Here is a 15,282-nt window from a genome sequence, read left to right on the forward strand (position 1 = left end):
TGTGACAGCCTCTCCATCATGAACGGCAACAAACAGCAGAGTTTAGCCAGTTTGGTGATAAGTGACCTTTATTTGACTAAGTTTTATCGTTTACAACACAAGCAAGCACAGTAAGTATATAAGATTCTGCTTTTTAATGTGTTTAATGTGAACAGATTTTGCGTAAAATTAGATGTGAAACGGAACCTTGCAATAATTTGCAACATAATAAACCTTCCTTCTATAACTAGTCTTGCTTTATATATACGTCCTGAAAAGTTTCTTTTGGGAACTGTCAAATGAAACCAAAGTGTGACTAAGGACTATCATAATATCTGATTGGTTACAGTTCATAGAAATGATTAGTCAAATAATGGGATGTTTTTTCCCCCCTAAATAAAATGACATTTATTTAATTTGGGAGATGATAATACATCAAGAAGAATGATTACAATGAAAAATACATATTTTATGGAACACACTGCGGATTCGTACAAGATTTAAATAAAAATCTAAAACTAATAAGGGGCACTACTCGGTCAGTAGAGACATGAATCCATTGATAAACCTCTGTCTGTTTTAGGGACAGGTGAATAAGAAATAAATTAAAATCAAGTAAAATATTGTTCCCATGTAACCAAGAATAGGGTCATTAGCAGCAGTATAGCTGAAAACAGAACAAATAGTATGTGCATTGTGTGAAGTACATCGGGTGGTCAACTATAAGGTCCGAAAAGAAAGTAGTTAACGATTCTTAACAGTTGGAAATCACGCAGTTTTAACAACTGTTTTATGTTTTTAATGTTATGGAAAACTGACCTTTATTCTTTGGACTGCAAGGATTAAACTTCTGTCTGACAGGCACCGTTTGACATAACACTCTAGTTCTCTTTTATAAATACAGTTGGTTGGTTGGATCCCTTGACCTCTTGTGGTCATGGAGGCTCCATATCCTGTGGTCGGTCTTGGACAAGTACAGCCTGATGGCGCCCATCCCTATCCAGGCCTACATCTTTACGCTTTTAAAATATATAATGTATGTCCCCTAAACTATATTGGCCAGAAAGTTTCTTGAATCTTGTCGAGGCGAGTCAGACTCTGTTTCTCTTTAAATGTGCGTGTGTAACGGGGATACTGCCATGATACGCAAGGTCTGCCTTAGAATTTTTTATACGCAGTTTCCAGGATAAAATTCTGCCAAACTTTAGAAGTTGTGGTACACGTACATTTCTTGGCCTTAAGAGGGATGTGTTTCACCCGGCTGTACTTGCCCAAGACACACCACAGAATATGGTGCCCCTACGATCATCGTGTTTAAGGATCCACTTAACCAATCCACCACTTGATGTTGACACCGCTTATTTCTGTATGTTTATGTTACTGCTTGAGTTACAGACGCTATTGCGCATGAGTGAATCTTAGGAGAGATTATATTAATGTAGAGATTCCTCTCTCTGGTCAAAAAACGTTCCTGGCGAAAATAGTCAACAACTGAATTCATTGTCGACTCTTTTTTTTGTTGACGTCGACTAATAGTTGCAGTTTATTTACCATTTACTGTTTTGATCAAATTTTATTCTTTGTTTATTTTTTGAGACATGAAGAGCATTGGATTCTGAAGTCATTCGTAGTGAAAAACCTCAACTACCAAGTTAACAAAAAGAATCACTACAGTTAAAAAATAAATAAATAGATCTAATGTGTCCAAATGTCTTCTAAACCACTTAATGGGGCATATACAGCTATTTTAACAGCCTTTTAATGTTTGGAGTTAATGAAGGCTGTCACTGTACTTCAGGCATGCCAAAAAACAAATGAACCAAAAAAAAAAGAGTTCCAAATGAATTCAGTTAAAAAACTAAGATATAAATAACACTGGACTGTACTGAAAATGTAATGCCAACAATGGTTTATATATTAAGTGACACAATCATTGAGGGCAAACCAGAAATATTTTATGGCATGAAACAAAAACTGACAACCTTACTGTTGGGAAACAAAAATAAACACATCTTTGCATTAGGACACATTCTAAATCCAAGTCTGAATAGCTCATTCTCCGTGCATTTCACACCTAAGCCTTGAGTAGCATTACGTCTGATTCAATTCAACCCTCATTAACTATTTTATGGCTACTACACATTTACTGCAGCTACAGCTGCAACACATCAAAAATCATCAACAATAACCACATCAAATGTGCAACGTTTTTTAGGAATGTAGACACATTTTACTCACCCCAAAAAATCTATCCTACTTTCTTTCCTTAAAGATTTCAATCACTCTGTCGTGCAGATTATCCATGCAATTCAATTCCACCAAGAAGTTCTTTTCGATCACCGTCAAAGTTAATGCTGAAAGCAGCACGGCGGCGCAGTGGTTAGCGCGTGTGCGGCACGTTTCTGAGGTCATGAGATCGAACCTCCTGTGTGGGGTTTGCATGTTCTCCGCGTGCTTGCGTGGGTTTCCTCCGGGCACCACGGTTTCCTCCCACATTCCAAAAACGAGCATTTCAGGTTAATTGGCTGGTCCAAATTATCCCAAGGCGTGAATGAGCGAGCGAATTGTCTGTCCCTTTGTGCCCTGCGAGTAGCTGGCAACCAGTAGCAGGGCACAAAACAATAGTTGCCCACCCCTGTATTTCTAATCATGTGCGCTAAATAATAAATAAGAGTCCTATTATGTTGCTGCTTGTGTACAAAGGATCAATCGGGCTCAGGTCCTAACATACTGTAGGGGTGGCAATTGGTTACTTAGATACCATTGTTTGTTCTGGTGTATTCACAAAGTTGACAGGCCTTAATCATTTAATTGACCTGACTTAAGAAATGAGAAGCATTAAATCCTTAGCGCAGGGGTTGGCAACACAAAATGTTAAAAGAGCCATATTGGACCAAAAAAATAAAACACAAGAAACAAATTGGTTTGGTACCATATAGTGAATGCAATCTTAGCCTCAAACTGACTAAGGTTGATGACAGGCAAATAAGCGCAAAAGTTTGGTTTAGCCCTTATGTTAGAAGAAGAATAGAATAGAATAGAATTGACTTTTATTGTCATCCTTTGTAACCATGCACACAGAACGAAATGTCAATACACCTGTCGATGCAGCCGCAGCCAAACAGGGCGCAGCCATTTTAGTCATTAGGTGACCAAACCCCCCAATCCCAACCCGTAATGCCCGAGGCAATGAGTACCAATGTTGTAAGTCTTAGGTATGACTCGGCTTGAACCAGCGACCTCCCAGTCTCGGAGCGGGCGCCCTCTATCTACCGAGCTGGTTTTGTGTTAAGGTCTCCAGTGACCTGTTTCAAAGTTATTAAATGTAATAGTGTTGTGTCTCAGGGGCTGTAAAATCAAATTAAAATAGGAATACATGTTTATGGATGTATATAATATTTGTTGGGATGTTGTATTAACTATATGGAGTGATACAAAACTTCTGAGTTAGACCCTGGGTCAATATTGAACTGCTAACAAAGGTTAGTGGTGCCGATTCCTAACACAACATGAGGGTTAGTTCCTCCTTCATAGTTTTCTATTGGGAGTCATTATTTTCCAGTATGACAGTAGCACCACCTGACAGGCAACTGTGCCCGCCTGGTCGAACAACACTGATTTTAATTCAAACGTACCAACTCATAGCTCTGTTTCAAGTTCAGTCGGAAACATAGCAATGTCAGTAAAACAATAAAGGGTACAAAATAATAGAACATTATTAGTGTGTGAGTGAGTGGGAATGTATAAGTGTAAAGTAAATTATAAAGAGCATTAGCAGGTCTACAATGACTGGTTAAAACACTATAGAAAAGCGGTCTATTTACCAATAAATTAATTTTCTTTCTGTGTGGCCCTGTACCAAACTACCTAATGCGTCGTACTGGTCCGCACATTGGTGGTTGCCTACCACTGCTCTAATTCATAACGGTAAATTTTGTTCTCCCAGCAGCGAAAGGGACAGATCAGCGGACAAAGTAGTGAAGAGGGACAAACGTTCAATGAGCGCTAGCAGTGAGGAGAGCTTGGGCAGCTGGTTCCACGTAAACACGGAGGACGATGCTCCCGAAGAGTCCAGTAGTTTTATCCAGCTGAGTGAGGGGTCAGTAAGTGCTGTCTGCCCATAGCTGCTGCTCACCGCTTTTACCTCACCGTCATTGGCTCATTGCTGCTGACTCCTTTGTTATTCAGTGCGCTTTGCTAATGCTGCTGCTATTGTGTCAAAGCACAGCTTTCGTCATTAGAAAAACAGACTGTAAGGCATCTCAAAGCAAAAACCCGCTCAGCGGTCCCCTTGGCTTTGTGAAACACATCAATATTTCTTATTCAACACTTCATCCTCAAACCATGTGGCATAATGGCATGGTGTCCAGTCCGGTTCGTCCATCAACATAAACTCATTCCCTGGCATTGACGGCTGTAGACGTCAGATATTTTGGCTAGGCTGTCGTTGACGGCTATACATGTCAAAGGTCCATTTTAGCTAGGCTTTCATTGACTGCTATAGATTCTTGAAATACATTTTAGCTAGGCTGCCATTGACAACTACAAATGTCGGTGTCAAAGATTGATTTTTAGCTAGGCTGCCATTGACGGCTATAGATGTCAAATATCAATTTTAGCTTGACAATCATTTACAGCTACAAGTGTCAGAGATCCATTTAAGCGAAGCTTCCATTGACGGGTATAGATATCAAAGACACAATTAAGCTAGGCTGCCATTGATGGCAATACTTTTAAAGATTCATTTTAGATAGGCTGCCATTGGATGGCTATAGATGTCGAGGATCCATTTTAGCAGGCTGGCATTGAATGAGTTAATTTCGAATCAACAGCTAACAGGCAATATCATTTGAATAACTCCATGTTGTCATGAGTGAAGAGCGAGAGATGTAAACTTAAATGTTAATTTTCTTGTCTCCACGCGGATTTAACCAGGAACGGGGCTGGCAGCGGTTCAAGTGCAAGCATGGCCGATCTAGAGACTTTCTCGGATATGCCCTCTCAAAGCACGGAAATCAGGTAACTGATATTTTGATGCCTCTAATGATATAACACAGTGGAATCTCAGAATACAACGAGCTACTCTAGTTACAACATCTATCGAGCAAAAATATTGCTCAACATACAAGAGAAAACCAAGTTATGAGAATTTCTGGATGCTACCACTAGAGAAATCTCAAGGCCAGCATCAGTATGTCCCAGTTAACATACAGACCGGATGCCACAAGCTTTTGTTGTGTTTTTTATCGTGCTAGCTTTGTAGCTAGCTCACTCCTCCCAAGCTTCTCTCCCTCGTTTCTCCACCACTACAGATATGACTTCCTTTGTGGTAAATGCCCATAATAAACTTCAATTTTATTTCCTTAATATTATCATGTTTATCTTATTCCCATATTCTTATGTTAAAAAACTATTTGAACATGTTCTAGTCATTAGGAAGATGTGTCTTATAGCTATAAAGGCTTAACTTGGATGATTTTGGGAACTGATTAATTTGTTCTCAGTTATTCGTCATGTGAAAAATTCATTCGGGATACAAGAAATTCTAGACACAAGCTCAATTCAGGAACGAATAAATATCGTATTTTAACGGGCTAGTGTATTTTCTTCTTTGACGTGAAATATAGTGGGGGGAAAGTATTTAGTCAACCACCAATTGTGCAAATTATCCTACTTAAAAGTATAACAGAAACCTGAAGCGGTCACGATGAGAGAGAGAATGTGAAAGAAATCCAGAAAATACCATTGTAGATTTTTAAAGAATGCCTTTGCAAATTATGTTTGAAAATAAGTATTTTGTCACCTTCAAACAAGCAGGGTATCTCGCTCTAACAGACCTGTAACCTCTATTTTAAGAGTCTCCCAGGTTCTCCACTGTTGGATTTCATTAGCAGTATAAAACACACCTTTCCATAAACTCAGTCACACTCCAAACTCCATTAAGGCCAAGACCAAATATCAGTTGGAGGACAAAAGAAACAAAGTTCTGTATCAGGTTGGGAAGACTGCGTCTGCAAAAGGAAAAGAGCCAACATTGACACTCTCCCTCAATCTGGGGCTCAATACAAGATCTCACCCTTCACAAGAACACTGGTTATAAATCCCAGATCCACACAGGGGGACCTTGTGAATCACCTGCAGAGAGCTGGGACCAAAGTAACAAAGGCTAATATCAGTAACAAACTATAGCGTCAAAGACACAAATCAGTCGTACACAACCAGGCCCATCTGATGTTTTTTAGAGCCTGGATCAGCCAGGAAAGAACATGGAAAATGTTCTATAGTCCAATGAAACCAAAAAAGAACTTTTTGGGAGAAACACAACTTCTCGTATTTGGAGGAAAACGAATACCATGACAAGAACATCTACTTACTGTGAAGGATGGACCAATTTGGACCGGCAAATTAACCTGACATGCATGTTTTGGAAACGTATGAGGAAACCGGAGTGCTTGGAGGATACAACGCAGGCACAGGGAGAACATGCAAACCCCGCAGGGGGAGGACATGGCAGCTGGAGTCCAACCGTGGAGCTCCCTGCCCTATGGCTGCACGCTAACCACGCAACCGCCGTGCTGCCGTGAAAGAGCCATAACAGACACAAAAAAAGTCTGGAGCTGCAAAAAAATATGTTATAATTTTGTACACCTTTGATAAAGTTTAAAAGTATTTGTTGAATGAATAAACCCTATTTGGCAGTATGTATTTCCCTCCATCTCCTTTTTCGGTTTACAAGCATTTTTGAAAACGCTCCAGGGAGCCACTAGGCAGCACTAAGGGGCCATATTCAGCTCTAGAAATGCAGGTCTCTTTGCCAGTCTCCAGATTTCAACCTCATAAAAGAAGCTTTCATTGAAAGAGAGAGTACTTTGACAAAGGCTTTTTATTAATATTGCTTTTGTTTTGTGTTCTCAGTGCAGGGTTGGCAAGTTGTGCCCAAACAGGAATCAAAGCCTTTGGTAAGTATGGAAATGGAAGACTACATCCAGGGTTGGAAGGGTTACATTAAAAATGTAATAGGATAAAGTTACTAGTTACATTTTAATCAATGACCTAATCCGAATACTACAATATTAAAATAATGTAACAGGATTACCTTGGATTACTTTTGGATCACTCCGAAACCAAATATGCTAGTAAAAGACAAATTGAACAGTATAGATAAAATTACTCAATTTGGTTTGAAATAAACAATATAACCTTGAAAAATCATGAGAAGAAACCAAAGTTAAGTACTTGATTGTAGTCCTTCAAAAAAGTTCCCAAAAATTAACCACATAGCATAGTTTGTTAAGCAAAAGTATAACTTTCTCTTTCACATGGCAGACAAGATATGTTCTGCTTTAATTTACATTGGTTGGTTGGTTGATTCGGTGGCTCCCTTAACCTCATGGGTCGTAGGGGCATTATCTGTGGTGTGCCTTGGGCAAGTACAGCCTGGTGGCGCCCAACCCTCTCCAGGCCTTGTTTTAAACACACCAAGTTGGGTTGATTTTTACATGCCAAACCTCTTGAAAGTATTCAGATTTATTAGGCCAAGTTTATCTTTCTCACAACATAACAATGCAGCGATAAATAGTGGACTTTTAATCAACAATTAACTGCAAAATCCTCCCAAAAGATAATTGTATTTACTAAATGTTCCTGAACACACCACTTGTTAGCAACTTTGTTGTCTAGTGCCAAATATGTACACTTTAGCAGCCTCTCAAAAGTGCAGGGCCTGCACTGCAGGCGTGCACAAATTTTAACAAAATGAGTGCTACATTGAAGGAGAGATAAAATACAGACAACAAGTGTAGTGCTTTTACCTGCAGCACATTCTGACAAATATGTATTGGTGGATAAGGTGCCGGTCGATACAATCTGCGCATGTCACGACCAGAACGTAATTAGGACCCAGATGCATAACGTTAACCACAAGTTTATTGAGATAAAGAGGAAAGGCAGTGCCCGCAGTCCGGTGCTCGCTGGACGCAGGAAGCAAGCCTCTCACAGAATCAGAAGTGTATTTTCCAGAGTGGGAGATCGTAGTGTCGTAGTTGGAAAAACAGGTCGAAAGCCGGGACCAGAGCAAAACGTGGTCGGTAGACAAACAGGGAAATCAGGAACGGACCGGTGGAAAACGGGTGAAAAAAAACGGGACCGACGGGAGTCAGAGTCAAAATGCTTACCTTGAAGGAACAGAGGTTCGCTGACGGACTGACAACAGGCAAGTGAAAGGACTAAGCTTAAGTAGGACGGGGAACCAATCAGGAAGCCAGCAGAGGCTGGCGCCAAACGAGCGGGCACAGGTGAAATTAATCAGTCATCATGACAGCGCACACTGTGTGTAAATCTCGTCTACTTCTCTCTCTCTGTTTCTCTAGTGTCAGTGATTTACATTATGATGGACAGAATTATGATGGACAGAATTTGTCTGTCAGTACTGTATGTATATATACATATAATTTTAAATGAAATTGTAATCTGCAAAGTAAATCTTAGTTTGACTAAATGTACCTGTAATTTGATTGTCTTTTTTTCTTTAACCGGAACAGAATACAATTACAATTTTTGTTTCCTAATTACATAACTCTGTTATATGTATTCCGTTACCCCCAACTCTGACTACTCTGTTCCTTAAACTGACTGACATAAAGCAGACTAGGTTTAGCTCAAAACGTAAAAATCACTTTTTTAAAAATATACAGTATGTCACAAAAGTGAGTACACCCCTCACATTTCACTCACTTCAAGTTTTATTATGTTTAATAGAACATCACTGAAGAAACATCACTTTGACACAATGAAAAGAAGTATGTGAACAAAGGTCATGCCTTACTGGAAATATACAATCCAGTCTGATGAGATGAATAATTATTTATTTGGTTCAGATGGTGTCAAACATGCGTGGCGCAACAAGGTGAGGAGTACAAACATGTTTGTGCTGCGCCTAAAGTCAAGCATGGTGTTGAGACTGTCATGGTTTGGGGCTGTAGGTGTGCAACTGGAATTGGGGAGTTGCATTTCATTACCAGAAATTGATTGATTTGATTGATTGATTATTGCTCCAGCGAAGGTCGGGGGGTCCCGTCCCTGTGCGTTGAGCCGACCAGATGAACCAGGTTTTTTCAATGCTGGCGGTCTTGTGCCAGCTGTTCTGCATCCTCTACAGCAACTCCGTGTTGTTGGAGGTCACCCGCAACGACGTCGAGCCATCGAGTGCGGGGTTTCCCTCGTGGTCGTCTCCAGAAACCAGAAACACAAACTCAAATTTGTACTGTGAAATACTGGAGCAGAGAATGATCCCCACCCTCCAAAAACTGGGTCGCGGGGCAATGTTCCAGCTTAACAATGACCCCAAATACACTTCCAAGATGACTAAGGCTTTTCTAAAGTAGCTAAGGGTAAAGGGGATGGACTGGCCAAGTATGTCTCTGAATCTAAATCCAATAGAACATGGTTGGGAAACAGGTTTGACACAAAGAGCCGATTTTTTTAACTGTGATAGTCAAAGAGCCACACTACGCACTGACCTGCCATGACAGACACACACACACAAAGACACACAATTAAAAACATGTTATTTCCTATAACACAATCCTCTCTTTTTAATACAACAAGTATTGTTCTTGTGTTGATTTCAAGGAAAGTGTCCACCCTCAATACACAAAAAAACTAAACATGAAACAACGCAAAGAGCCACAGTATATAGAAAATATGATGAGACAAAGAGCCGCATTCTTATCGTCCAAGAGCCGCATGCGGCTCTAGAGCCACGTGTTCGCCACCCCTGCAATAGAACATGTTTGGGGGATGCTTCGGTGAAGGTGAAGAAGCAAAAGATCTTTAATATACCCCAGCTCAGTCATGTTGTCAGGGAAAAATGAAAAAGCATTCCAGTGGCATTTTATGAGGCTCTGGTGAAATCCATGGCCAGGAGGATTAAAGTTGTTCTGCAAAATCATGGTGGCCACACAAAATATTCAACTTCAGGAACTTCCAATTAAGGGTGCACTCACTTTTGTTACTCGAGTTGAGTTGTTTGAGGGAAAAATACATTTAGATTGCTATATAAGCTTCACACAGACAACTGTTCATTGTGTCAGAGTTATGTTTCTTCAGTGATGTTCAATAAAACATTATGATGAAATCTCTGCAGAAATGGGAGGGGTGTACTCACTATTGTGTCATACTGTAGTTGTTTTTTCAAAACTTTCAGAAATAAAAGATGGAATTTGCAACCTTTTGGGAGGAGAAACAACAAATTCACGGCCTAGCTAAATGGCCGATATCTAAATTATTCAGAAAAGCTGGCGGAATGGGTGTTCTGAGTCCATACTGGACATTTGCAGGCCAAAAAAAACGACAAAGATGTGACCACTTTGCTCCTGGACACATGGACATCAATCAATTAGAGTAGGCCCTAATGATTTTAGATGGTCAGATTAAACCCTTTTATTCATTGATTTTCCTGAGCTCATTTTGTCATTCTGCCTGCAGAAGAAAATGACTCAATTGGTTCCTATTTTTGCTTTTATATGAGGAAATTGTGCATTATTTTGCGCTCTCTAGTGGTCAAAAAACGTCATTAAAAAAATAGCAAAAATATGTGAATTATGATATAAAATAGTCTCATCTCATCTCTCATCTCATTAGCTGCACCGCTTATCCTCAGTAGGGTCGCGGGGGTGCTGGAGCCCATCCCAGCAATCATCGGGCAGTATAGTGTTTTTTTTAAATACAAAAACATTGAAATATTATTATTTTTTCTTTACATGAAATGAAGCTTACATGATTGTACGCCAACTTGCTGCTACAGGTACCACAAGCCTGCGAAGTGCTGGGCAAAAAAATGGGAAAGAAAAATGGTGCAGTTTGGTCGCTTTGAGTCTCCGTAGTTTGTAATCTTAATTGTGCTTTATAGCACTTATTTTTGGTTGCACTATACAAAAAAAGTGAAATTTGGCGGTCAAACCTGATACAGTGCCCATTTAAGTATATTTTTCTCTAGTTTTCTCTAGTTAAAAACACTACTAAATTATGAGATGTTTTGATTAAAAATCTCCTATTTACCTAGTTTTAAAGAAAGGATTACAACAACAAAAACATTACTTGATAATTTAGGATTAATACATACAATTTCCAAACGTAATGAAAATAATACTTAAACTGAGCATACTTTTTCTGGGTTTACTTTATTTTATTGCTCCCTGTGGCTGTAAACTGCCATCCTTTGTCGATGAGTAGATAGGCTTATTTAGGGTCATATTCCCCACTGGGTTGCTCTGTGCCCTGCTATAGCTATTGATAAAGTCATTCCTTGTTTGCGCATTATCTCAGGGGATGACTTGGGAGAGTGTGTAGAAATGTTAGGTAATCACATTTTTCATATACAAAAAGGTGCTAAAAAAGTAGAGTTTTCATCTCAAGTCGTTCTTCACATCTTAAAACATTGAAAATAAGAACATGATTTATTCAATTCTGAATTATTTTTAAAAGTTTGTAGGATTGGGGTTCATCCGCATTCGGACTTTTTAAATCTAAATAATAATTATGATTTTGGGATTATGTGATTTGTTTCAGAGCTGTCCAATGAAACAAAAGTTTTTATTCGGAAACTGTGTAACATTCGACCACTTGATGTGATATATTTTTTAGTGCAGTTAAGAAAGTGTGCTACAAAGCACAAGGAAGAATACAAACAACGGAAATGTCACCGCACTATTTTTCTTCAAATTTTTTAGCTAAAGCTTTCACAAGCTTTTTGTTTTCATGAGGATACCCATAGCATCAAGATGGCAGACTGTAATGTCAGTTCCCTAATGTTGAGAGACCCGAAGCACCCCGGATACATCACTGAAAATGCGTCCCAGTAGCGCCTAGGGGGTGTTTCTTTTGAGCCAAAAATGCCTGTTTCTTATAGTTGATGTATTTTTGCCTATTATTTAAATAAAGATTGTTTTTTTTTATCACCTTTTTCGCCAACCAGGTTTTGAAAAGATAGACCCAAGTGGGAGAAGCAGGAACTAGGGCAATGGGTGCTCAAAAAGAGGAACTGCATTTAATAACGAATAACGAAAGGAGGTACTAAGTGACCAAAACATGGGTTCACAAAACAAGGAAATGTCCAAACTAAAAAACAAAGACCAAAACTAGAACTTGAAAATGCACGGAACAAAGATCCTCCCAAAACAAACACACGACGAGGGGGTGGAAACAAAATGGAAAACCAGAGTTACAATGGCAGAATAACTCCAAATATTACCATGACCAAACAACTAGTTAAGATCAAAATGTTCTTTTAAAGGGCTCTGGATAAATGGGCACATCTGTGCCCAGTTTAAACCCTGGTTAGGGCCTTCTGGTGGTAGGAGGTGTGTCAGACCACCAGCTCGCCCACCCCGAGACTGGGAGGTTGCTGGTTCTTGTCACAGACCAGAACGGACACAGATAGATAGATAGATACTTTATTCATCTCCGCAGGGAAATTCACATTTCCAGCAGCATCCTTGCGCTGAGAACAATACAATAATAAAGCAAAAAGAATACAATATACAGGACTCAATTGCATGCGTTTCTCAGATTTTATTGAAAGAGAGTGAGAGTAAGGCTTGCTTAATTGCTTGATCCGAGGACTGGCGGAGAGCGGGATTGAGCCAGGCGGGGGTGACACTTCCGTGTCGGAAGAAGGCAGGCGGGAATGGCACGTCGTTTGACCAGGGCTGGAGATCAGAGGCGATGTAAAGTTCATAATAGTGGTTGTAGGCAGGCAAAACAGGCTTAGTCAGGTTCGGAAACGCGTCGAAAAACGGGACTCGGGCAGGAAACAGGTTTTAACAGGGACAAAGTCGGATGGGAACGCTCACTGAGTGAAACACAACAGCTCGCAACGATCTGACTAAGTTTGAACTGAAGTTGGGGGCTTAAGAAGGGTGTGGCCACCAATCAGCTTGTCCAGGCTGTTGGTGCCAATCAAGCTGCCACAGGTGTTCCAAATAGGGCAATTATGACAGTTCTAGCCTCAGCCGGTCATACCTAAGACTCACAACATTGGTACGCATCGCCTCCCTGCTTGGCGCTCAGCATTAGAGGTTGGAATTGGGGAGTTGGCCACCTACGACTCCCAACCCATCCGTTGGGCTCAAATGGACAAATGAAAATCTCATTGTAAGAATGTGGTTGTCATTAAACTGAAACTAAAACCCAAACCAACATTCCTTTAAATCTTGATTTGTTTTGAAGGATTCAAATCAAGTAATGATTAATTTATGCCTGACATTTTAGAGAGCATATCAGCCAGGACCACAGGAGTTGCTGGTGGCCACAGCAGGGACCTTCTTGTGGTAAACTGTGACCTGGAGGCCGACTGCGTAGACTCAGAGGTGACCGTGGCCCTGCAGTGGATCGCCGCGACGGAGCTTGGCCTCCAAGCTCTTTACTTTAAAAAGTCCAAAGAAAAAAGTGTTGCCAAGGTAGGTGAACAGACTCGTCTTCTGAAAAAAATGTTTGTTCGCAAATCTTCAAAACTTTTCTCCATCTCAGTTCCAGAAGGTGGTCCACCTGATGTCGCAGAAGTCATGGCGGATCGGTGACCTGTTTAACGCCGTGGTTCGGTTCTGTAAACTACACCTGAGCGAGGATGCGTCTCAGTCAAGCCTGTTTGACTGGCTTTTAGAGACACTGTGAAGAAGACCAAGTCCCCCACCCCTGGCCGACATCCAAACGTGCATGCCCACTTCCTCGCTCCATTGGTTGCATTCTCACCGAGTGTGTCCGATCCCAAAGCTGAGACTGCAAAGAGATCAGCCAATGAGACAAACACTTCTCCCCTCACTGCTGTCACACAAAACCCATGGAGGTTTGGTTTCCCGTCTGTCATTGACCACAAACCCCAAAGGAACACGGGTTGTCCATGCTTAACTCATTCACTTCCGTTAATGGCAACGGGCATCAATTACCTTTAATTTATTTACTGCCATTGATGCTTATTGTAGATAAAGATTTTTTTTAACCAAGCTGACATATGTTTTCTGCACTATAGGGCGCACCGGATTTAAGGTGCACCCCAAAAAATAGTCTTTTGTCATACTTTTTCATATATAAGGCGCACTGGACTATAAAGCGCATGAAATTAAAACTACTGTCGGAACTACCGTAATTATAAGTGTACACCCATGCAGACTTACTGTATATATCAGTGCAATAAATATAAATCGCAAAACATTGAACCCGGGTCACGACAGTGAGTGTGCCGAAACCAAACCACTAGACCATTAGTGAAACAGGTGACGTACGAAAAAGCATTTGATTTTATCTCATTATCACACTAATTTTACTCACCGTGCCAGAAACGAATGTTAGAGAATGGAGAATACAAAGTAGACTTGAAGGAAACAATGAGGCAAACAACTCGTTGATGCATCTGATGATGAATCAGCGTTTATTTATATCTTTCAGGACAAAATGTCAGTTTTCTCCATTCTCTAAAATTTCAGGCACCGTAAGAATAGTGTTAGGTTTCGGGGCTCTCACTGCCACTACGCCAATTCGGTTCTCGTTACATCTTACCTTTGGCAGTTTTTGGAGAGCTAGTTTTTTTCGATTGCTCAATCATTGCACAAATACGGTAGTGTACCATAAAACCTCGTGTAGTAACGCACACGTATACTGTATCCATAATGCGCACCGAATTTTAAGGCACACTTTCAAATTTCCGGCCATTATGGGGTTTTTAGGTCCGTCTTATAGTTCGGTAAATACGGTATATTGTTTTCATCACTGAACAACACTTCCTTGTTGTAATTGAACTTAATCTAATGTGTGTTACATGAGAACAGATGTTAGATTGTTGTCTCAAATATATCGACCGTTTGGACCTGCAGCACTTTGGAGTAGTAAACTCTTTAGCATTTACGGTCAGGAAAACCGAGTAAGTTTCGTAATTGTTGACTTTGTTCGTAGAATCGTATTTATTTCACTTTGTGGTACCCTCGTGTTAACAGAAGCACACAACTCAGATGTAAAGTGTCATTATATAAGTGAATGTATTTATCTTTTTGACATGAAATTAAAAAAAATCTTGTGATGTGATGCAAATGTAATACTTGTGGCATCTGCTTGTCGAGTGAGGTATTTCACAACAACATATTAGGTTACAAAATAAATAGAATGACTTACAATAGCTGCAAGCTTTTTCAAGGAATGTTTCATTTTCTTTATTAAAGTCGAAGTTAACCCAAAGCATTTCCCTAGTAATAATCTGATGTCAAGTCTTACCTGTTTTCAACCGTGTGACTTTTGCAAACTAATTGGTTGTAG

At 40.1% G+C, this 15,282-nt stretch overlaps 1 protein-coding gene across 5 annotated transcripts in view; it reads left to right on the forward strand.

Moving 5' to 3' along the window:
- The window catches only part of sphkap (SPHK1 interactor, AKAP domain containing), a 67,915-nt gene extending 52,711 nt beyond the window's left edge, over positions 1-15,204 (forward strand). For 2 of the 5 annotated variants that reach the window (XM_088345619.1, XM_088345620.1), the window contains exons 8-13: positions 9-110; positions 3,926-4,078; positions 4,915-4,998; positions 6,895-6,938; positions 13,249-13,436; positions 13,507-15,204. In XM_088345619.1, the coding sequence (XP_088201745.1) occupies positions 9-110; positions 3,926-4,078; positions 4,915-4,998; positions 6,895-6,938; positions 13,249-13,436; positions 13,507-13,650 (715 nt within the window). In that variant the 3' untranslated portion in view covers positions 13,651-15,204. The remainder of the gene's footprint in view (positions 1-8; positions 111-3,925; positions 4,079-4,914; positions 4,999-6,894; positions 6,939-13,248; positions 13,437-13,506) is intronic. The other 3 variants (XM_088345621.1, XM_088345623.1, XM_088345624.1) reach the window with 2 other exon arrangements.
- Positions 15,205-15,282: the final 78 nt, after the last annotated feature.

This window comes from Urocampus carinirostris, chromosome 10 (genome assembly GCF_059441175.1).
Source record: "Urocampus carinirostris isolate Australia breed hairy pipefish chromosome 10, RoL_Ucar_1.0, whole genome shotgun sequence".
NCBI lineage: Eukaryota > Metazoa > Chordata > Actinopteri > Syngnathiformes > Syngnathidae > Urocampus > Urocampus carinirostris.